General features: G+C 41.8%; 1 protein-coding gene across 2 annotated transcripts in view; it reads left to right on the top strand.

The window, feature by feature from the left end:
• The window catches only part of pgm2l1 (phosphoglucomutase 2-like 1), a 97,622-nt gene that overhangs the window by 4,256 nt on the left and 68,169 nt on the right, over window positions 1-25,197 (top strand). For both annotated transcript variants that reach the window (XM_048597968.1, XM_048597967.1), the window contains exon 2: window positions 19,735-19,902. In XM_048597968.1, coding sequence (XP_048453925.1) covers window positions 19,816-19,902 — 87 coding nt within the window. In that variant the 5' untranslated portion in view covers window positions 19,735-19,815. The remainder of the gene's footprint in view (window positions 1-19,734; window positions 19,903-25,197) is intronic.

The following is a 25,197-nucleotide window of genomic DNA, read 5'->3' as shown; positions in this document are numbered from 1 at the left end:
GTGAGAATGATAAAGGAGCCTGCAAACTGAAAATCAAAAAATGTTCTTTGAGGAAGATCCTAGTAAAGCCCTGGGGGTGGGGGGGAATAATTTGACCTTTGCCAGTAGGTCTGGCAGCATTTGCAGAGAGAAACCAAGTTAATGTATGATCTAGCTCTCTGATCTTTTGAAAGAATTCTGGGTCAGCAGGACTGACCAATAAAGATCCTATTTGTGGAAAAGGAAATGAAAACCAAGTTTATGATTGGAAATGACTGGAAATTGGTTCTGTCCTGAAAATTGCACACCGACTAATTGAAAAATTTGATCTTCCTGAAACCTTTAGACCATTGTAGGCGGCTGAGGTTGGTGTGAGAGGGTAGGCAACTGAAAGTTCAGAAGATCTTGAGGACTAAGCAGCCGTTGTTCACTTGGTAGCATGATGACTTGAGCCAGAAGCTCACGCTTTACGTCCAAGTCCAAGACCTGAGCACAAACAACCAAGCCTAGGCAGTACTGAGAGAGTGCTGCATTGTCAGAGGTGTTTCTTTTGAATGATACATTTAAATTGAGGCTGTGTCTATGCCCTTAGGTGGATAAGAACCCATTGTCACTATTTGAAGAGAAGGGGATTTATCCTGGTTGATCTAAGGTCAATATTTATCCTTTAGCCAATGTCTCCGAAGGAGAGTTATTGCATTGTTGTTTGTGGATTTTGCTGTGTGCAAATTGGCTGTTCTGTTACATTACAATATTGACAATAATTCAAAGGTACTTCATTGGCTGTAAAGCATATAGGGACCCCTGGTGATTGTTCAGGTGCTTTATAATTGCAAGCTTTTTTTTGCCTGACAGATTCTGCAAAGTGATCACCCAATCTGTAATTGACTTCCCTGAAGTAGATGGGTCTGCATCATGAGCAGCAAATACAGATTTGCAAGACTAGTTGTGTCATCATGTACTCTTCAATTAATAAAACAAACCCACAACAGTGTGCAGGAGCTCCAACACTAACCCTTAATTATCAGCAAGATACTAGATTACGTCAACTGTTCTGGTGAAAATTAATTATCATCTAGGCATGCCATCGTGTGGAACATCTGAACATTTGAGCTGCGCTTCAATAAGGAAGGTGTGTTAACTTAGAAAACATCAAGAATAGAAAAACATTTTTAAAAATGGTGTGGCTCTCTCACTTTCAGGACAGATGAAGATAGAATTTATGTTTTTTTGCCTGTGTCTGAATTAATCATAGAATCCCTACAGTGTGGAAACAGGCCCTTCGGTCCAACAAGTCCACACTGAACATCAGAGCATCCCACCCAGACCCATCCCCCTATAACCCACCTAATCTACATAACCCTGAACACTACGGGCGTTTTAACTTGGCCAATCCACCTAACCTGCACATCTTTGGACTGTGGGAGGAAACTGGAGCACCTGGAGGAAACCCACGCAGGGGAGAATGTGCAAATTCCACACAGACAGTCGTCCGAGACTGGAATCGAACCCGGGTCCCTGGCGCTGTGAGGCAGCAGTGCTAACCACTGTGCTGCCCCAATCTCATCTTCCACCTCCGATTCAGTCAACACCATCCTCCACACACAAGTTTTCTCCGTTTGACCAACGACTTCATAATGCTTTTTTTCTGATTTTGAAGATATTTTCAAATCAAAAGATGTCATTACACGTGAAGTGGCATGGTGGCTCAGTGGTTAGCACCAGGGAACTGGGATTTGATTCCAGACCCGGGTGACTGTCTGTAGAGTTTGCACGTTCTCCCTGTGTCTGCATGGGTTTCCTCTGGGTGCTCTGGTTTCTTCCCACAGTCCAAAGATGTGCAAGCTAGATGGATTGGCCATGGCCATGGTCCACAGTGTTCAGGGATGTGAAGGTTAGGTGTGTAAGCTATGGGAAATACAGGGATCGCGATAGGGTCATGGTCAGGGAATGTTCTTCAGAAGGCCTGTATGGACTTGCTGGGCCCAATGGCCTGCTTCCACACTGTGGGGATTCTATGATTCTATAATTCTGAAGCAGGTGGGACTTGAACTCAGGCCTCCTGGCTCAGAGAATGTGATCATGGATGATTGGAGACCATGGCAGAATCAGTTATATCCAGCCTCGGGCAGGGAGATCTGCAATTTTCCACAATACAGTTGATTATTTGACAAGCTGCCAGTTTGCTGTATTATTGGGAGATTGGAGGAGAAGGTTTGCCAAGACTCCTCAAGAAACCTAGCCCTTGGCTCTTTCAAACCTGTTCACACTGGCTGAGGACTAGAATCTTACCAATGTGCTGTATTATTAAGGCTTAAAACGTTGTTGAACTCAGGAGCACCTTGTACATGCATGAGGGCTTCAATGTTGGTCTCTTCTAGATTTCTCTGTATTTGGCTCAGTGAGGTATGAGGGTTGGGCAAGACTGCCCCTTTGTGGGTTTATCTGCTTGAGTTTCTACATGTGCAGTTTCCAATATAGTGTAATTTTGATTTTAAGCTAGAATATAATACCACTTTATTATGGCATGAAGTGCATTTGCATACAGGCTTTGATCTGTGGTGACTATGTATTAAACTGGTGTGTTTTATGATTTAATAATCTTTTTGGTTATCTACAGCCTGGAGCTTTTATGGTGATCTTGACCATGATGGACATTTTATCAGCAAACAAACCCTTTAAATAGGGAATGTAATTTCTATGTAATGATCAAGGATTAAACTACTTGACGTGGCTTAGTCATTCCCCTCCTCCATTTTCCTGCTTCTTACCACCATTCCCTTACGGCTAGTGTAATTTATCCCAATGTACATATTACTGGATGCTTGCCCACAAGGATTAAATAGCCTAACAGTTGCTGACACATCAAGGATAGCTACATAGATAAGACCCTAGATCGTCATTATTACCTGTTGAAATATGCCCAGATATGAACTGTAACAACAACAACAACATTCATTTATGTAGCCCCTTCTGAAATATTAAAAATGTAAATGATTTTCTGAAACAAAATTTGACTACTGAATCAGATAAGATAGTAGGGAAAATGCCGAAAAGCCTTGAAGATTTTGGTAGGTTTTACAGTATACCATGAAGAAAAGAAAGGAAGGAAATAGAAATGTGAAATATTAAATAGAGGAAATTTAAGAGCTTTAGGCGCCATGCAGTTTCCTTTCCACTTGAGGGGAAAAAGACCTGGCGAGGGACAGTCTTGGGGTGGGGACAGCTATGAATTTAAGCAAGGTGACAAATTGTAACTGAATAAGGTAGCAAAATTCCTGATTATGCAAATATGATAGAATTTGAATATCAATGGCAATCTCCTCCAGCAGCCTTGCTTGAATCTGGTGAGAATGTAATGTCGTGTGAAAGCCTCTTAACTGCAGTTTACCTGACAGTGATTGTTCACCTCTTGGAGTTCCATGCTGCCTTTTAGGCACACCCTCAGGCCTCAGGATGACCTTCCATTCAGGAGTTGCAGGTCCTGATGTGATGACAGTCCAGTACTGGATCAGTACACCATGCTGCAGATTGGGCCGTTGGTGTTTGAAGAGTCGGGTGGGTAGGATGCTGGGGTTTTCACCTGCTCCTTTCTAGTGTTTGTGCTTGACCTACGGTTGGGCCTGTGAGAGATGCTTGAGATAGGTTACACTTTCATGGTTGTTCTCCATTTTGGGTGGTCTTAGGCAGGTTATTTTTAGTGTTTTTAGGAAAGTTTTATGGATGTGCTTGAAGTGTTTTCTCTGTCCTCCTGTTTTGATTTTAGTTTGATTTGTCATTGTCACATGTACCAAGGTACAGTGAAAAGTATAGTTTTGTGTGCTATCCAGACAAATTATACCTTTTATAAGTACAAATCGGGGTAATAGAACAGAATGCAGAACATAGTGTTACAGCAAGGTGCGGAGAAAGACCAACTATTATATTTGAGAGGTCTGTTCATAAGTCTGACAACAGTGGGGAAGAAGTTGATCTTGAATCTGCTGGTACATGCTTTCAGACTCAGGCTGTTGTTCCCAGGCCTGACAATGTGGCCCATCCAGTACAGCTGAGACACTGGTTACTGTCATAATGATGGGGATGTGGCCTGAGAGAAACTGCTGATTTTGGAGCACTTCTATTTTGTTATTCATGCATGGGATTTGGGTATTGACTAGGACAGCACTTATTGCCCATCCATTATTGCCCAGAAGAGTCAACCACATTGTTGTGGATCTGGAGTCATAGGTAGGCCAAGCCAGATAAGGACGGCAGATTTCCTTCCTTTAAAAGACATTCAGGAACAGGAGGGATTTTTTGACGGTGCCAATGACTAGCTACACTGAATCACTTCAATGCTGGATAAAAGAAACTTGGCCTCTCTTTAAATGTTAATAAAACTCCTATCAGTGCACACATAGTGAGCCAGATAATTCACCTCTTTTATATGTGGAAGGAGAAACTTTGAAATATATTGAATACTCCCCATACTGTGACAACTTACTCTCAAAAGACCACCATTGACGAGGTGATCCAACACCAGATAAGCTGTGCCAATTCACTCTTCCACAAACTGCCTGCAATTGTTTCACTTGCAGAGGTCTTTGTCAGCATGAGTCACAGTGTACAGAGCAGTTGTCACCACACTTCTATCCTGCAGTGACACCTGGACTGTCTTATCAACAACACATAAGGGCACTAGAGAAATTTCATCAGCAAGGTTTCTGCTGCATTCTACAAATACAATGAGAAGACCATTAACAAACAAATATTGGCATTCTTCTTGAAGTCAGATCTACAAACTTTCTTTTCCAGGCAAAACCATCTACAAAAATTGATTTTTGATTGGACACTGTCCAGGTGTCATAAAATAGTCTTCATACCAAATAATGATCTCTCAACTCTCAAATGGCTGGGTAAAACACAGCAGCATTGACAGGATCCTACTACCATTCGCTCAAAATGGCAGCAACGTGTCCATCAAGCTGCTTTCAGCCTTCATGTTTTAATGGGATAGAGCAGCAACAGAGAAGGAAGGAAAAAGAAGTAAATCCTGAACTCCTGTTCATTGAATGGAGAATTTTGCTGAAAAACTGGTGGATTGAGAATCCGTTTGCAGTCACATGACCTATTGCAAAAGTTCATGACCCTGAGAAGACATTATCTTTGAATCAAGGAGCAGTTGATGATGGTGTCCAAAGGATTTGTGTCCCCCTCATGACTTTAATTTATTCTCTGATTCAGAGATAAACCATTATGAACATGAAAATTAATTTTGTCCTGGTTTAGTAAGGGTCAAATCATGGGCACTCCTACTACAGGTCTACACCTAGCCAGTGCCAATAGAAAATCTTTCTTGTAAAAGGTGGATAATGAAAGAAATGGGCTTGGCTGTGATGACATCTGATGCAGTTGTTTGGGAGGAGTCTGTGTGAAACGAAAGGACTTGAGAGCTGCTGGTCTCCATGGAATGTGCTGTGTCAGTTTCTCTGTTCCTCCCTCAAAACTAACCATCAATGAACGATAATTATTTGAACTTGCTGGTAGTCTCGGAAATGAAATTTGCAGGAAAGAAAGCCAATTAATCAGCTATCTGTCTGCCGATTTTAGAAGGCATCACCTTTTGTACTTTAGCCTTTGAAAATAAATCTGGGAATGTAAAGGTCATCGTTCAAGATGCATTTTGTGTTCTCACTCTCCCTACCATTTGATCTGAACATCCATGTGCCAAGGAGATGAACAAAGTCATCAAGAATTGGTGAGTGGTGAAAGGAAAAGTAAAGAATCTTCCCAATAATAAAATATTCCTTCCCACAAATGGATGAATAATGGGCAGTTCAGTTCCCTTTTGTTTTTAATAAGTAAAGGATCATGGCTAGAATACAGCCAGACGTGTATTGGACTGTAATTCATTTCCAATGATTCTGCTAAACCTGCTGAGTTTCTCCGGCACTCTGATTCTCACTTATTGGTTGTAGATAATTGAAGAGCAAAGAATAAAGTAAAATTGGAACAGAGGCCCATAGGACTAGCACAATTTTGTTTTAGGATAAATGCCAACACAGACTGGACCCAATAGACTGTTTCTGTTCTGGTGTCTTGATCAAGGTACTTTAATTGCTTGCTATGACTTGGAATGCAAAGGGAAAAGCATTTTCTGATCTCTGTATGATAACATGAAAAATCATTATCTCTGAACAGTCCACTGAATATTTTCCATCTAATTTCAATATGTAATCACCTTCAGAGGGATCGATGGATGAGAAAAATCAAATGGGGAGCCATCAAAATAAAAGCTGTTTAGAAAAGGTCATATGCCTTATACTTGAAAATCTTTATCATTTTTCTAATAAAGTGTTGATTCTCCTGCTGGGGTTTGATTTTTTTTTCTGACAGAAGCTTCATGTCCTGCTAAAATTTTGCAGTGGATGAGCTGAATAAAGAAAGAGCTCATCTTTAAACATGAGTAAAAAGAACATTTTGTGCTGTGAATGTGTCTTTTGGCTATGCAAGGCCATGTTAACTTTTCAAGATTGTTGCCTTTTTAGATACTGTATGCTGGCTAGGGTCCATCACCTATCTATAAACCTTCAGTTTAATGAGTTTGTCACAGAAAATGCTTTTTAATATACTGATGCAAAAAAAATTTCAATCCTTTTACAATGATTTTATACCCAGGCCTGATAATGAAACTAGATTGTGGAAACATGCTCATGTTGGAAAATTTAGATATTTCTGATCATGAATTAGAACTTCTTTATTGTAAGATCTATAATGACAACAGGGTAAATTTTAATTCAGTTTAATTTATTGCTGCAAAAATATGGAGAGGCTGGATAGGTTGGGCCCTTTTTTTCACTGGAGCATAAGAGGTTGAGGGGTGACCTTTTAGAGAGGTTTCTAAAATCATGCAGGGTATAGAAAAGGTGAATAGCTAAAGAGTTTTCCCTAAGGTAGGGGAGTTCAAAAGTAGAGGGCAAATTTATAACGTAAGAGCAGAAAGATATAAAGGGACCTGCGGGGCAACATTTTCATGTACAAGGTGGTTCATGTGTGGAATGAACTGCCAGAGGAAGTGGTAGCCGCTGGTAGAGTTACACCATTTAAAAGACATTTGGACAAGTACAAGAATAGAAAAGCTAGAGAGGGATATGGGCCAACTGCAGGCAAGTGGGACTAGTTTAGTTTGGGAAACTTGGTTGGCATGGACAAGTTGGACAATGCTGAATGACTCTGTAATGGCAATTTATAGGAAAGAATTTTTAAATTAATGTTCTTGATTTGTGACTTGTTGGGCATTTGTGACTTGTGGTAAATTTCTTTTTGATAAGTGGGTGATGCTTGCTTTTGTTGCCCACCAGTAATTGTCATTGAAGTGTAGTGAGCTGCCTTCCTGAATTGCTGAAATCTGAGTAATGAAAGCAGTCCCACAGTTGTGTTATGACTGTGACTAGAGGAATAGAACGTAGGAACTGTAGGCTGTTCGGCCAGTCGAGCTGTCCCACCATTGGTTATAATCATGGCTGATCAAACGTTTCAATTCCTGTTACCCAGCTATTTGCCATTACCATGTATGCCACTGATAATCAGAAATTAATCAGGTCCCCCTTCAAAGCAGCCTCAGTGGGCGAGAATTCCAAAGATTCACTAAGACAAATTCTCCTTCTCTCTGACCTAAGTGACATTCCCTTTTTTTTTCAAATGTTAAATAGTGTCCCCTATTTCTAGACTCTGTGACCAGGGCAAACACCTTACCTGTATTGGTCCTGTCCATCTCTTTGAAACATACAAAATATTTAATATTCTTTCTAAACATCAAATATCCTTTGAATATTCAGACCCCATCCCTGGACGCCATGTTGCCAAATTTCTGTAATGGCAATTAGATCTCTGTTTGTGCCTTTAAATTGTCTGCCCTATTTATTCATATGGAGTGCCCTTCAATTTGTTATTTTGACATATCCACTTCTCCACCTGTTGAACCTTCAGTGTAAATGTTGTTTTATGACCAAAATAGCCACTTGCTGCTCTTCTAGTACTACTGTCAAAACTAAAAGAAACATCAGACGTCTGCTCACTCCTCCAACCACACCCACACCAAAAAGGGAGAAACCTACGTGTGAAAAGAAACAAAGGTTTGATAAATATCCAGTTATAGAGGTGTTGTGTGCTGTAGGAGTGTTCCTACCTCTGGGTTAGATGTCCAGGTTCAAGCCCCACCTGCTACAGAGGTGTTGTGACATATCTTAACTGATTAAATCTCCTGTTTTGATTACGATCAACTTGGATTTGAGTTGTTGAGAATTGGCTATGGTCACAGTCCAATAGTACAGGATTTACCAGACACAAATACTCGGATATGGGGACACACTTCCCCAAGGATGCTTTCTAAGAAACAGGAAAGAATCAAAACCTTTCATCAGAACTGGGGAGGGGGAGGGGAGCCTGGAAATAAATAGTGAGGGGGTGGGGCTGGGGAGAGGGTTGATGAGATGCAGGTAGGGGTTATTGTGGTTGGTCAGTGGGAAGGGTGGAGCGGATAGGTAAGTCAGAAGATGGACAGGTTGGGGGAGGAGAGATTTTGAAGATGAAGTCAATATTCTGGCCATTGGACTATCAGCTTCCAAGGCGAAATATGAGGTGTTGTTCCTCCAGTTTACATTTGGCCTCACCAAATCCTTGGTGACATGTCCATCCTTTGGCCAGGAGGTGGTACGTGAGGACCTATATTGATGACTGTATCGGTGCTGTCTCATGCTTCCATGAGGAGCTTGAACAGTTCATCAACTTCGCCAACACCTTCCGCTGTGCCCTCAAATTCACCTGGACCATTTCTGACACCTCCCTCCCTTTCCTGGGCCACTCTGTCTCCATCTCTGGTAACCAACTCACCATTGACATCCATTTCAAACTCACTGACTCCCACGATTACCTCAACTACGCCTCCTCTCACCCAGCCTCCTGCAAAAATTCTGTACCTTACTCTCAATTCCTCTGTCTCTGCTGCAACTGCTCCCAGAACGAGGCATTCTACTCTGGGACTTCCCAGATATGTTCCTACTTTAGAGACCGTAGTTTCCCCTCCTCTGTTGTAAGGATGCCATCATCTGCATCTCCCCCATTTCGTGCACTTCTGCCCTCAAACTCTCTCCCGCCAGCAACAAGGATAGAGTCCCCTTGGTCCTCACATACCACCCCACCAACCTCTGAATACAGCGCATCATCTTCTGATATTTCTGCCACCTTCAATCAGACCCGACCACCAAAAAGCTATTTCCCTCCCCACCCCTGTCTGCTTTCCTCAGGGACTGTTCACTCAGCGACTCCCTCGTCAGTTCCACACTCCCCACCAATCCTTCCACAGCAGCATGTACCTTTCCCTGCAACCGCACGAGGTGCTGCACCTGCCCCTACACCTCCCCTCCCACCTCCGTTCGAAGCCCCAAACAGTCCTTCCAAATCCAGCAGAGATTCACCTGCACTTCATCTAACCTCCTCTACCTGTTGCTCCCGAAGCAGTCCCCTCTATATCACGGAGACCAAACGCTGACATGGAGACTGGTTTGCAGAGCATCTGTGTTCTGCACGCACCAACCAACCTGACCTTCCAGTTGCCATCCACTTTATCTCCCCCTCCCACTCCCCTGGTGACATGTCCATCCTTGGGCTCCTCCACTGTCAGATTGAGGCCAAATGTAAACCGGAGGAACACCACCTCATATTTCACCTTGGGCGCTTATAGCCCAATGGCCTGAATATTGACTTCACCAGCTTTAAAATCTCTCCTCCCCCAACCTGTCCATCTTCCTACTCACCTACTTGCTCCACTTTTCCCACTGACTAATCACAATAACCCCCTATCTGCATCCGCCTATCTCCGTCTCACCTATCCTCCTCTTTCCACCCCAGTTCCTCTGTCTGTTTCTGGGCTCCCCTCCCCCTCCCCAGTTCTGACGAAGGGTTTCGGCCCGAAATATTGATTTTCTTTTTCCTACTCCTCAGATGCTGTCTGACATGCTGTGCTTTTCCAGCTCCACATTTATTTACTCTGGCTTCCAGCATCTGCATTCCTTACTGTCTCCAGTTCAGGAAAGAACCTGTAGCTTCTGGATTGTTTTCCTTATACACTGCTGTATGGGTATGCAAAGCAGAATTCTAAATCCAACACTGGTTGCTGGGCAATCATTTATATTAGCGTCTAATCCATTAAGGACAGCAATAAATTCCTGCTCTGTCTCCTTTTTAAAGTGCTTGTCTCGAGTCACTTGATTTTTCTGGTTTAAAAAAACAGCAGAGGTCTTGCAGCACACGTTGAACATTTGACTATAGGAATTTTAGAGGTGGGATGTAGTCCACGTATGGTGAAACGCAGTTCCAAGAAATCACGTTATTTTTAATCCAGAGAATATCCGAACAGTTCAATCCCTTCCATCCTCTTTCTTTTTTAAACATTGTCCTTAAACATAGACATGTATTCCCAATGGTAGTTTCAAGATTTTGACTTTGTGATTATGTACGACTAGGAATGGAACCTGCAGGAGTTGGTGCTCCCGTGCAATTCTTTAGTCGTTGAGGTTGGTTGGCTCGCCGAGCTGGTTTCTTGTTTTGCAGACATTTTGTTACCGTGCTTGGTAACATCCTCAGTGCAGCCTCCGATGAAGCGTCGGTGTGTTTTCCCGCCTGGTTTTTAAACTCTGGGGTCCATTGAGATGGATTGCCTCACTTCCGGTTTTCCTTCGTAGTGGAATGTATATGGGGTCAAGTTCAATGTGTTTATTAATAGCATGCTTCTAGGAATTCTAGTGCCTGTCTCTGCCTAGCTTGTCCCAGGATCTTGGTGTTGTCCCAGTTGAAGTGGTGGTTCTCCTTGTCCATGTGGATTGAGATGAGTGAGTATTGGTCGTGTCTTTTTGTAGCCAGTTGGTGTTCATGTTCTCTTGTTGTTAGTTTCCTTCCTGTTTGTCCGACGTAGTGTTTCTCGCAGTCTCTGCAGGGGATCTTGTAAATGACATTTGGTCCTGTCCACGGCGGGGAGTGGGTCCCTGGTTTGGGTGAGCAGTTGTCGTAGGGTTGACGTGAGCTTGTGTGCCACTCTCATGCCCAGTGGTCGTAGGAGTCTTATGGTGAGTTCCAACATGTTTCTGATATAGGGTAGTGTGATGAGTGTGTCGGGCCGTGTAGTCTCTTTCTGATGCCGTTCGTGTAGGCATCTTCTGACCCAATTCTTTGGATATCCATTATCCTCGAAAACCTGGAAGAGGTATTCTTCTTCTTCTTGGCATAGTTCCATGTTGCTGCAGTGTGTTGTTGCCCTTTTAAATAGTGTTCGCACGCGGCTTTGTTTGTGTGTGCTGGGCTGGGTACTGTTGAAGTTCAGTATCTGGTCTGTGTGTTGCTTTTTGGTGTACTTTTGTTTGCAGTTCCCCATTTGTCTTGCGCTCTACCATGACGTCCAGGAATGGGAGCTGTTTGTTCTTCTCCTCCTCTCTGGTGAATTTTATTCTGGTGAGGGTGTTGTTTGTAAGTTTGTGTCTCCTCTAATTTGGTCCGTTTAATGATGACAAAGGTGTCGTCTACGTAGCGTATCCACAGTTTTGGTTGGATTTGCGGAAGGGCAGTTCTTTCTAGTCTTTGCATCACTACTTCTGCTATGAGTCCAGAGATAAATGATCCCATGGGTGTCCCATTGATTTGCTCATATGTGTGGCCGTTGAAAGTGAAGTGGGTGGTCAGGCATAGGTCCAATAGTTTGGGCATGTTGTCTTCGGCGATGGATTCACTGGGATCGTGCTCTTGTTCAAGTAGTGTTGTCATTCAAACACAAACATACAGACACACAAACTTATAAAACTGGACGTCATGGTAGAGCGCAAGACAAATGGGGAACTGCAAACAAAAGTACACCGAAAAGCCACACACACAGACCAGTTATTGAACTTCAACAGTAACCATCCCAGCACACCTAAATGAAGCTGCGTGTGAACACTATTTAAAAGGGCAACAACACACTGCAGCAACACGGAGCTACGCCAAGAAGAAGAAGAAAACCTCTTCCAGGTTTTCGAGGATAATGGATATCCAAAGAATTGGGTCAGAAGATGCCTACACGAACAGCATCATAAAGAGACTACATGCCCCGACACACTCATCACACTACCCTATATCAGAAACACATCAGAACTCACCACAAGACTCCTATGACCACTGGGCATGAGAGTGGCACACAAGCCCACGTCAACCCTACGACAACTACTCACCCAAACCAGGGACCCACTCCCCGCCATGGACAGGACCAAATGTCATTTACAAGATCCCCTGCAGAGACTGCGAGAAACACTACGTCGGACAAACAGGAAGGAAACTAACAACAAGAGTACATGAACACCAACTAGCTACAAAAAGACATGACCAGTACTCACTCATCTCGATCCACATGGACAAGGAGAACCACCACTTCAACTGGGACAACACCAAGATCCTGGGACAAGCTAGGCAGAGACAGGCACTAGAATTCCTAGAAGCATGCTATTAATAAACACATTGAACTCATCCCCGTATACATTCCACTAGGAAGGAAAACCGGAAGTGAGGCAATCCATCTCAATGGACCCCAGAGTTTTAAAAACCAGGAAAAAACACTGATGCTTCATCGGAGGCTGCACTGAGGATGTTACCAAGCACGGTAACGAAACGTCTGCGGAACAACAAACCAGCTCGGCGAGACAACCAACCTCAACAACCTCTACACCCACAACCCGAGCTACAAATCTACTCCAAAACCTTAGAATTCTTTAGTCATTGAGGTCATTCGTTGGAGAGTACTATCAAAGAGCTCTGAACAAGTTACTGCATTGTATCTTGCAGCTAGCACACACTGCACTACAGAGGTGAACTGGTGGAGAAAATGAATGTTTTAAGGTAGTCAAAGGGGTGTTTATCAAAATGATTTCTCATGGGTGTTATTAACGTCCACAAGTAAGTGGGGAGTATTGTCACACTGCTGATGTGCCTTTGTCGATGGCTGGAAGGTAATTTTTATAGTTAGGAAATGAGATACTTGGTCACTGAATTCCCAGCCTCTGACCACTCACATAGCCACAATGTTTCTAGTCAGTGATGACAACCAGGGTCTTGCTGGGGGTTTCAATTATGATAATGCTGTTGAATGTTGAGCAAAAGTAGATAAATCACTGGATGAGATGGACTATATCCTAGGAATTTGAAGGAGATAGCTGAGGAGATTGTACAGGCATTGGTGGTGATCTTTTCGGAATCACTGGAGTCAGGGAGAGTCCCAGAGAATTGGAAAATGGCTTATGTAACAGTTGTAGCTGGTTAGCCTAACCTTAGTCTAAGGTAGGATATTAAAATCAGTCATTAAGGATAAGATTGCAGAGTACTTGGAAGTGTAAAATAGGGCTGAACCAACACGATGACTTCAAGGTGAGGTCGTGCCTAATAAATCTGTTAGTGCTTTTTGAGGAGATAACAAGCAAATTAGACAACGGAGAGCCATTGTATGTGATCTATTTGGAATTCCAGAAGGCCTTTGACAAGGTGGCAGGAGTCTGCTAAATAAGAACCCATGGAGTTAGGGGCAAGGTACTGGCATGGATTGGGAGTTGGCAGACTGGCAAAAGGCAGTGTGAGAAGTTAAAGGGGTCTATTTCAAGATGGCAGCTGGTGATTAGGGGAGTTTTGCAGGGGTCATTGTTGGGACCACAGCTATTCATGTTGTATATTAACAATATGGATGTAGGAACTGAGGGCATTGTTGCAAAGTTTGTAGATGGCACAGAGGTAAATGGAAGAATAGGTAGTGTGGAGGTGAGGAGGTTGCAGAAGGACTTGGACAAGTTAGGAGAGCGGGCAGAGAAGTTGCAGATGGGATACAGAGTGGGGAAAGTGTGAATATATGCACTTAGGAAGAATAGAGGCTTAGACTATTTTCTAAATGAGGTAAAGCTTCAGAAATCTGAAGCGCAAAGAGACATAAGAGTCCTACTTCAAGATTCTCAAGATTGACACACAAGTTCATTTAGCAGTTAAGAAGGCAATTGCAATGTTAGCAATCAGTGCAAGAGGGCTAGAATACAAGAGCAGAGATGTACTGCTGAGGCTGTATAAGGCTCTGGTCAGACTGCATTTAGAATATTGAGAGTGGTTTTGGGCTCTGTATCTAAGGAAGGATGTTCTGGTGTTGGAGGTGGTCCAGAGGAGGTTGACAAGAATGGTCCTGGGGATGAAGGGCTTGTCATATGAGGTTTAGGTGGTTAGGACTCTGGTCTGTACTTGATAGAGTTGAGAAGGATGAGGGAGGAATCTCATTGAAACTTACGGAGTACTGAGAGGCCTGGATGGAGATGTTTCCACTAGTAGGAGAATCTAGAACCCAAGGGCACAGCCTCAGAGTAAAGTGATGATCCTTTAGAACTGAGATTAAGAGGAATTTCTTCAGCCAGAGGGTGATGAATGTTGAACTCATTGCCAGAGAGGGCCATGGAAGCCAAGTCATTGAGTGTATTTAAGACAGAGGTAGATAAGTCCTTGAGTGGAAAGGAGATCAAAGGTTAGGGGAGAAGGTAGGAGAATGGGATTGAGAAATGGGGTTATCAGTCATGATCAAATGGCGGAGCAGACTCAATGGACTGAATGGCCTAATTCTGCTCCTGTATCTTATTGTCACATAGTTTAAGGTGGTAAGAATTTGTTTGTTGGAGTTGGAAATACCAGGATATTACAATGATTTAAACGTTGCTTGCAACTAATCATTCCAAGTCTGACAGTTGTTCAGACAGTTCTGTGGGCTTCAATCTGTAAGGATTGTGCACTTGACTGCAGTCATCAATGTGAGTCCCTTTATGTTGATGAAGTGGCTGAAGATGGTTGGATCTTGGAGACTACCCTGAAGATGTCATGCAAAGATGTCCTGGGGTTGAATTGATCTTAATTTCTAAATCCACAACCAACTTATTTTGTGCTAGGTATAACTCGGGACACTTGGGCAGTAATATTTGGATTTGTCACATAATATATCTGGCGTTTATCCACATCTTGTTAGAGTTGATCTGTTTTACAGCAACATGGCTAGTGGTGTGTCTAATTCTGGGGCACAGTTCTTCAGTACTGCAGCTAAATTAGTGAGGTATGCATCCTTTGCTGTATCCAGTGCACTCCGTTGCTTCTTGGTATCTCAAGGGAGTGAGTTGAATTAGCGGAAGGTTGCTGAGTATGATGGTATGGTTGCTGTATTTTAGCTTCTTCAGCCTCTCCATTTCTTTTATATTTAGGTTTGTGTAGTTCTGCTCCTGTCATTCTGTTCTGTACTCGGCTGGTCCCCTGGCTTTATGGAACGGTGGAGTGTAATTTGCTGAGTCATGGAATTACAGATTACGGATGGATTAATTTTTTTTTCTGTTGCTGGTGATCCATAGCACCTCATGAATGTCAGCTTTTGAATCTGTCCCATTCAACACAAATAATAGTGCCAAACAGTACAGCAGAAGGGGGTTCTAGAAGGTGAGAACATATCCACACGGACTGTCAAGTAGTGAGGTAGTTTTTCGTTCATGTTGGTTCTCTTCCCATTGTTGCAGCTTGGAAGATTTTGTCCTTGAAGACTGTCCAACTTGGTCTGCAATGTTGTTGATAAGCTACACTTAGTGATGGACATTGAAATTTTCTAGCCAGAATAAGTTGCATTCTGCTGTTACCTACAGCACTTGATGATCAATATGGAGTACTGGTTAATCAGCTGTGAGAGAGCAATAATGGGATCAGCCACTGAAAACAAAAAGTGCTGGAGATCACAGCGGGTCAGGCAGCATCCATGTAGAGAAATTAAGCAAATGTTTCGAGTCTAGATAATTCTTCATCAGAGCTGACGTTAAGTGTGTTTAATGGGATCAGCCACATCTTCTGTCTACTGCTATGACTCTTTGTGGGTCAGGGTCAATTTTGTGAACTCCCAGAGTCCCTCCTGTCTCACGGGCATAGCACTGTGCTACTACCTCTTGGGATGCCTGTCTGTGGAACAGTCTTTATCAATGTCTCGAAGATAAGATGTGACTATGACTGTGTCAGGCTGTTCCTTGATTGGTCTATGGGGCTGCCCTGTCAATGTGGCATGAGCCCCCAAACATTAATGAGGTGGACTTTATAGATTCATCCAAACAGGTTTTGCTTTTTGTGTCTGAATCTAGTACCCAAGTTTAGATGCTCTGTCCAATTTTACTCTTCTTATGGTTGGGTATGACTAATTGCCCTGCTTGGCCATTTGAGAGTCAGCCACATTTATGTGACTCCAGAGCCACAGCAGAGGCCCACAGTGAGTAAGGACCTTGGATTTTCTTCCCTAAAATACAGAAGTAAAGCAGATGGTGGTTAATGGCAATATAGTTGTAACGCTGAAACATGAAACTAACACTAGCTTTTTTTAAATTCCAGATTTATTTTAATGAATGGAGTTTAAATTCTTACCTGCTGTGTTGGGATTTGATCTTATGATTCTGGATCATTAGTCCAGGCCTGTTAGATTCCGATTTTGGTAAACTATATGCTGGTGCACCCTGTAGTTCACTAGGAAAGAAAATTGTGCTACATATGTCTTAGTCATTTTTCTCTCACTTTCTATCTTTGTGCAAGGAGGGGTGATTTATTCCAGATGCCAAGTAGCCCTGCAGTACTGCTTCGGGATGTCCAAGATGTTTGACAGCCAGCTTGACTGGCCAGAATTGTGCCCTCATTTGGCACAATTGGTTGTAATACTGCTGCAGTTCCACCAGTATTTAGGCTTGTTGAATGTAGTCAGTATTGGTAATATGAAGCTGATTGAACCTGGTGTCAAAATTGGGCCTCTGTGTCCTTTTCACCATTCAGTGATTGGAGAGAAATGACAAGTACCTTAAACTTGTTAATATCAACAATTGTACAGCATTAATGTGAAGGTGACTTTTCTTCAAATCTTCCTAGAGACATTAGTGATCGTGCAGATGGCATCTTTTCAATCCTAGTTTTCTACCTGAAAGTTCTGCTGGATATTTAGCTTAAAGAAGGATCCCTATCATTACCTGAATGTTTTCCTCATTTTCTCCTCTCTGATAACGTTCACTTATACAATTCTGAGGAAGGGTCACCGGACCCGAAACGTTAACTCTGATGTTTTTCTTCACAGATGCTGTTGGACCTGCTGAGCTTTTAGAGCAACTTTTGCTTTTGTTCCTGATTTACAGCATCCGCAGATCTTTCAGTTTTCACTTGTACAATGCTGAATTAAAGAAATTATTTGCGTTTTGTGGATAATGTTGCACACTATACTTGTCTGTACTTGCCTTTTTTACTAATTACTGCTTGGCACCAACTCTATATTTAGCTCTCCATTTGAACATTATCCTAGAGTAAACACTGTCATCGTTTATTTCCAGAAAATGCATAGCTGGTACAATAAATTGCAGGCAGGATATTGAGAGCAACTGTTTTATCTGCTAGTTTCCTTCGATCCTCCTCCTTCCTAAGGTGTGTCCAAAGGAAATTTACCAATGTTATCTCCTCATGATGCACATTAGCTATCTTGATAGTAGTCCCCTGATACTATGGCAAATTACTGAACTTAAACACTGAGCAGCTGTTAGATAATCACCCATGGGCATTATCATTCTGAAGGGCTCTTGTGGCACATTGGTAGTGTCCCTACTTCTGGACCAGATGTCCTGGCCCTACCTGTTCCAGAGCTGTGTAATAACCTCTCTGAATGGGTTGGTTTATATCAGACAGAAATCATCACATTCTGAATCCTTTCTTCAACTAAAATTTACACACCAGCACTTTCCAATGTCTAGTACAAGATTAGGACATTAGCAGCAACCATCAGAAATTTCATTCCAGCCTAATGGTCCTAAGCTGTATGTAACTATTTTTGTGGGTGGGCTGAAAATGAAGGTTGCAAATGTCACTGCTAAATACTTAGCCAGCAGTAGTGGTCAGTATCTGCAGTATTTTGCTTTTGCATTACAAATTGCAGAGTTTGGGACAAGGCAGCTGAAGGCATAGTTGCTGTTGGTGGAACAGTTGAAATCTGGGATGTGCATAATATCAGAATTGGAGGAGTGGGACTTTGGTTCACGTACAAGTCTATTAAGAAGACTTAAGAGCCAGGGTAAGAATTTTAAATGAGGTTATTTCTGGACTATTTTCCAATATAGGACATCAAACAGAGTAATAGATGAACAGTTCCTTAGTATAAATAAGGATATGGACAAAAGAGTTTTAAGTGAATTTAAGTTTATCAACCTCTGGTTTGGCACCAGATGTACTTGGAGAGACTAATATAATCATGGTCCCTTGTTTCAATCAAACCAGTTATTTATGTTACCAATTCAGAGCTTCAACTGCAAAATAAAAGTGCTATCAACATGACATGTTGCTTATTTTGGAACTAAGTTTAGGATAATTGGAACAAAAGCCTTGAAGGGTCACTGAATCCGCAACATAACTCTGCTTTCTCTCTACAGACGCTGCCAGACCTGCTGAGTTTTCCCAGCAATTTGTTTTTGTTTAGGATAATTGGAGATGATTCTGGACAGAAAAATTTAAGCATATTTGGTTTGACCTGTATATTTTCCATTACACTAGTACACTTTCTGAGCTATTGTTAAAGGTAGTGTTATCATCTTAACTGCTGACAGCAGCAAAGCTTTGACTGGAAATCCCTCCTGCAGGGGTCCTTTTAGCCCACATCAACTGACTAATCTCATTAAATGTTCCAAGGCATTGTTCAAGTTTCCAACTTGAGCACCCAGCTGTCAATGCTACTGGCCTAGTAGCCTTCTCCCAGCTTACATTCAACTCCATGATAACACTGTTGCCTTAGACATTTTTACAGCATGGAAAGAGGCCCTTCAGCCCATTGCATCCATGGTGATCATCAAACACCCATCTACTGTTTGTCCTTCTTTTTAAGCACTTAGCATGTAAAACTACAGGCCATGTTGTTACAAGTGATTACCTAAGCACTCCCTAAATGTTGTGATGGCTCCTGCCTTTACCATCCTTTTTCAGGCAAGGAGTTCCAGATACCCAACATCCTCTGGGTGAAACAAATCGTTCTAAGCCTCCTGCACTTTACCTTTACCTTTAGATCCAATCCCCCAGTTATTGACTCTTCTGCCAGGTCTTGACAAAGCCATGTTGATTATCCTTGGTTTTATCCCTGCCTCTTCAAGTGGAGATTAATTCTGTCCCTCAGAACTTTTTCCAATAGCTTCTATTTTAGTGATAACACAGATGACAGACCTGTTGTGTATTTCCAGCACCTTTTGTTTTTTGAGATTTCTAGCAAACATAATATTCTGCTTTTATTTCAGTTTACTGGCATATTCTTTGTTGCCCTATTTGTTTGTCATTGTTGCCTTCCTCCAGTCCGACTTCTCTTGGGATGGGCAAGGTTTCTTGATCAGAATATTTACCATTCTCTGTCTAAGCAAAGATCTTTTGAAAACTAGCACTTTTGGCTCTCTAGCAATTGTGAACAAAGCATGCTGGCATACTTTTACCAGTTTAATCCATTTTAAAAAGATTTTCTAACAACAGTTGTTATCTTTTACTACTAAATGAATAAAACAGTGAGCTACTCTACATAGATGTAACTGTGTGGTAGTGAGGCAGGTAACTTATTCTTGTTAATTGGGAAAAAGAAAAGGTCTTTTACCAATAGATCTTTTGCTGTGTTGTACTTTTTAAATCGACTTCTTGATTAAAAATATCTTTTCTTGTCCCCAGAATCCTAAGACTAAAGCTGAGATTGAGAAATTGCTACGTGATGGGAAGAAGAAGGAACTGCATGACCGCCTGTGCTGCAGAATGACATTTGGGACTGCAGGGCTGCGGTCTTCCATGGGTGCTGGTTTCTCCTGCATTAATGACCTGACAATCATACAGTCCACTCAGGTGAGCTTTTGGGTCAGATTTGAGAATGAGACCTGACTTTGATAGACCATAAGTTTTTTTGCAATTTAGGAATCACGGTGGTTAGTGATGAAACATAGTCACAAGAGACAGCTGAAGTACTTTTTGCTAAAAGTGCATCAAGTTTATCTCTCACACAAAGAAAACAAACAGTTTGAAACAGTTTTTATTACAAAAATCAGAAATCAAGTTTCAACCCTGTTGTCATCAACAACCTTTCAGATACTCAAACCTCAGTGAAGTGTCACCCTGTTTCCACATTCAAGTTTCTTGTTCTGTGGGCATAGTTCTATGTGGTTTTTTTCAGGCAAACATCTACGTTCACTCAACACAATCTTCTTCAGTTAGTGTTGCTTCATGAAATCCTTGAACAAGCTGCTAATGCAGCTCACTTACTCCTTAACACATGTTTCTTTAAACTTGCATATTCAACAGCCTCATAAGATATATTCCTTCTAAAGCCATCTGTTTCTGGAGCTTTTCGCTTACTGACTTCTAAGCCAGTCAGGACTACTTTTCCTCTGACTATGTCTGTTTGTTTTGGAGACTGCTTAACTGTACTGCTGATGTTGCAGGAATTCTCTCTCACCTGCTTTTCTTTGAGAGAAATCTACACACAACCTTCTGACGGTTCTGTCTTTTGAAAATAACTTTTCTGCCTCCACCTCCTTGTGCCATAGGACACCAACAGCCCAATTTTTTTTGTTTTTTTTTTGCTCCTCTACTTCATTTTCTAAAGTACTGAGTTACTCACCTTTTAAAGAGTTTATTTTTAAATGCCCTATTTAAATGGATGTAAACAACTTTCCAGACAACCTGTCACCACTTTCTGTGAACTGGAATGAAACTATAATGAGATAACAAGGTGTAGAGCTGGATGAACACGGCAGGCCAAGCAGCATCAGTGGAGCAGGAAGGCTGACGTTTCAGGCCTAGACCCTTCTTCAGAAACTATCCTACATTCTTCTAGTAATTAGTTGAACAGTTTTAATTTTATTACAAATATAGGAAATAACGACTCAATCCTCTTTTCATCAACAAGAACCTTACTGCTCTATGGACCTTAGTGAAGGCTCACTCTGTTTCCACTTTAAAGTTCTTAGCATAGCCATGCCAACTGAATACTGTTTCTTTCCAGCAAGCTTCCATATTCATTTGGTGATAACATCTTTAGTAAATGTGGCTTCATGAGACCCTTTTGAACAGATTGCTAACATAGTTTGATTATTCCTTAACATTTGTTCCTTAAACTCCTCTTCCACTCCTTTTCATGGAGTTTCTTTCTCCTGCCCTGAGAGTACTAAACTGTACTGCTGATAATACAAGCCTTTCCTCTGTAAAAAAAACACCTTTCAAATGCATTCTCTTCGAAAGAAACCCTCACACACTGAATTTCTAAAGGGAAACTACATCTTCTAAGAAGAGGAGTCCTACCAGACTCCATGTTAACTGCTTCTTTCTCCATAGATGCTGCCAGATCTGCTGAGTTTCGCCAGCATTTTCTGTGTGTGGAACTGCTTGTCTCTGTCCCCATGTGCCATTGAACGCATCATTGCTAGGTAGCAGCTCAATTTTTTTTTAACTCTTCTATTCATGTTTTCAAAAGCAATGAATTATTCACCAAGAATTTATTCGAAACTTCATCTAAATGCATATGAACAACACTTCAGACATCACTCTCAGAACTCTAAATGAAACAAAAACTACTTAGAAATATAAATCACACTAAAAATCTATACATGGTTCTGTTGACTGTTCTGTTCCAGGTAATATATCACCGACCTTTTGTCCCTAACAGGACAACGGGTGGCCATACAACAAATGGACTGCAGCAGTTCATGAAGATGACTCACCACCATCTTCTCCAGAGCAATTAGGGTTGAGTAATAAATGCTGACTCGGCCAGTGATGCCCACGTTCCATGAACAAACAAATTAAAAAACATTTTTGGCCAGCAGGTTTGGGCAAGACATGCAGCGTCAATGTGTTTTTGTCTGATATCTAGTATATTAAGTTTTGTCTAGGCTTATGAGTAAGGAATGGGAGAGAAAGTGAAAAGAATGAAAAACACTATTGAACGACACAATAAAGCTCAAGATAAGTGAAGAATTTTAAAAATCCGCAATACAGATGCAATTTTTTTAATGTAAACACTCCTTTATTCTGGAGAAGATCAATTGGGGTTGTTACTAAGGTGACCAAGTGAAAGTTACAGTATAGTTTCTTCTCTCATGATCCATTTTCTGGGAATAATCATGTAATGTTTACTAAATGTGCATTTGCTGTGAAAGTCTATTCAGCCTTGCGGTTAGCATTGTGAAATCCGATCTTGATATTTGAGTTGTGGTTGTGTGACTGCAAAACCAGATACAAGTTGTTTTCTCGTAATACTTTTGTTTTGCTCTGCAGTTAATGGCAAATAACCGCAATGGGTTACTGATCAATTTAAAGGAAAGAAACTTCAGACATTTTACTACTTTCAGAAATTTTCATGGATATCCAGAATTGCCTGTGCTAATGTCAAACATGGAAGTGTCAATCTTATTATTCCTGGAGGAGATTGGCAACTGGATACCAGAGGAAAACTTGAAATAACCTACCATCATATGCTCAATTGCCAGTCTTTAGAACCTTTTACAGCATACTGAAAATACCAGGCTTTAGTGAATTGCATGAGAAAGATTGTAAATTGAGAGAAAATAGATTGAGAATTGATCAGCAGGTAGGAAACAGTAGGAACAGATGGTTTATTTTCAAGGTGGAAGACAGTAATGAGTGATGTATGGCAGTGATCAGTGCTTGCGTCCCAGGTATTCACAATATATATCTATTATAGTTTTAGCAAAGATTTGTAGCTTGGGTTGTGGATGAGCTTGTTGACTTGCTCACCAAGTTGGCTTGTTTTTGTTCGGATGTTTCATCACCATGCTAGGTAACATCATCAGTGAGGCCTCCGATGAAGCGATGTTATTCTACTCGGTTTGGAATTTATACTGTCCGGTTCATTATGGTGAGTAGTGTCATTTCCGGTTTTGATCTGTATGGGTTTGTATATGGGGTCCAATTCTATATGTTTATTGATTGCATTACGGGTTGGGAACAATGCCTCCAGGAATTCCTGTGCGTGTCTATGTTTGGCTTGGGTTACTGTGGTTACCTTGTCCCAGTTAAACTGGTCTTCTTTGTCTGGCTGTACGATATTAAGGAAAGTTCGTTGTGCCGTTTTGCTGCTAGTTGATGTTCATATATTCTGATGGCTAGTTTCCTTCCTGTCTGTCCGATGTAATGTTTGTGGCAGTCATTGCATGGTATTTTGTAAACCACTTTGGTTCTGCCTGTTGTGCGAATGGGGTCTTCAATCCTTAGTCTTTAAACTTCCACAGAAACCACCCCAATGTCCACAAACAAAGCTACATTAGGACACTATTTAAACGGGCCATGACACTCTGCAACACTCTGGAACTACGCAGGAAAGAGGAAGAGCACCTAATCAAAATCTTTGCTATGAATGGATATGTCCGCAACTTCATCCGTAGATGCCTACTAACAGACAACAACAGGAGGACACAGTACACCCTAACGTACTGGCCACACTGCCCTACATCAAGAACATATTGGAACTGACAACAAGACTCCTAAGACCACTAAGAATCATGGTAGCACACAAGCCCACAGCCATTCTACGACAAACACTTACAAGGATTGAAGACCCCATTCCCACAACATGCAGAACCAACGTGGTTTACAAAATGCCATGCAACGACTGCCACAAACGTTACCCCGGACATACAGGAAGGAAACTAGCCATCAGAATACCTGAACATCAGCTAGTAGCAAAATGGCATGATGAACTTTTCTTAATATCTGTACACTCAGAGGGAGGCAGTGGCCTAGCAATATTATCACTGGACTGTTAATCCAGAGACCCAGATAACGTTCTGGGGACCTGGGTTCAAATCCTGCCACGACAGATAGTGGAATTTGAATTCAATAAATATCTAGAATTAAGAATCTAATGATGACAAATCCATTGTCAGAAGAACCCATTTGGTTCACTAATGTCCTTAAGGGAAGGAAATCTGCCATCCTTACCTGGTCTGGCCTACATGTGACTCCAGACCAACAGCAATGTGGCTGCCTCTTATCTGCCCTCTGGGCAATTAGGGATGGACAATAAATGCTGCCGAGCCAGCGACGCCCTCATCCCATGAATGAATAAAGGAAAAAAAAAAATGAAGGCCATCAGTTTAACTGGGACAAGGTAACCATAGTAGCCCAAGCCAAACGTAGACATGCACCGTTCTCCACCTGTAATGCAATCAACAAATATATAGAACTGGACCCCATGTACAAACCCATACAGATCAAAACTAAAAATGACACTACTCGCCATAATGGACCAGACAGTATAAATTCCAAGTAGAGTAGAACAACAACACTTCATATGAGGCCTCCCTGATGATGTTACCTAGCATGGTGACGAAACTTCTGACCGAAAACATGCCAGCTCAGCAAGCAAGTCAACAACCTCGTATATCAATTATATGAATTGGGAATCTAACGTAATATTTCCATATTTGTTGATGATACAAGACTAGGTGGGATTGTGAGTGTTAAGGATGTAAAGAGTCTTCAAGTTGATTGAAATATGTGGTGGACTCCGTATAAGGTGGATAAGTGAGGAGTTGTCCATTGCAGTAGGAAAATGGAATAGCAGAGTATTATTTAAATGGTGATTAGATTTGAAAGGTTGATGTACAGATGGTTCTATATATCAGTCATTTAAAAAGACTCATGTAGGTGCAGTAAGCACTTAGGAAGACAAATGTTCACCAGACTGATTTTTGTGTTGGCAGATCTCTCATATGAGGAGAGATTGGGCTGACTGGACCTGTATTTTACTGGGATTTAGAAAAATGAGAGGGAATCTCATTGAAGTGCTTACGATTCTGTCAGAGCTGGATAGACTGGATGTAGGAATGATGATTCCACTTGTCCAAGCATTCCAGACTAAAGAGTCATGGTCCCAGGATATGGGATAGGCCATTTCAGACTGAGATGAGAAGTTTGTTTGCTCAGAGGGGAGTGAACTTGTAGAATTCTCTACCATATAGAAGGCTGTGCAAGCCAAGTCATAATATATTTAAGAAAGTGATAGATTTCTAGAGGCTAAAGGAGTTGAGGGGTACGGAAGGGAACTGGTGTATGGTATCAAGATAGAGGTTCAACTGTGAACGTGTTGAATGATGGAGTGGGCTTGATGGGATGAATGGCCTA

This window comes from Rhincodon typus, chromosome 6, assembly GCF_021869965.1.
Source record: "Rhincodon typus isolate 14 chromosome 6, sRhiTyp1.1, whole genome shotgun sequence".
Taxonomy (NCBI): Eukaryota; Metazoa; Chordata; class Chondrichthyes; order Orectolobiformes; family Rhincodontidae; genus Rhincodon; species Rhincodon typus.
The sequence above is the reverse complement of the archived record's forward strand: the minus strand, read 5'-3'. Positions and strand labels throughout refer to the sequence as shown.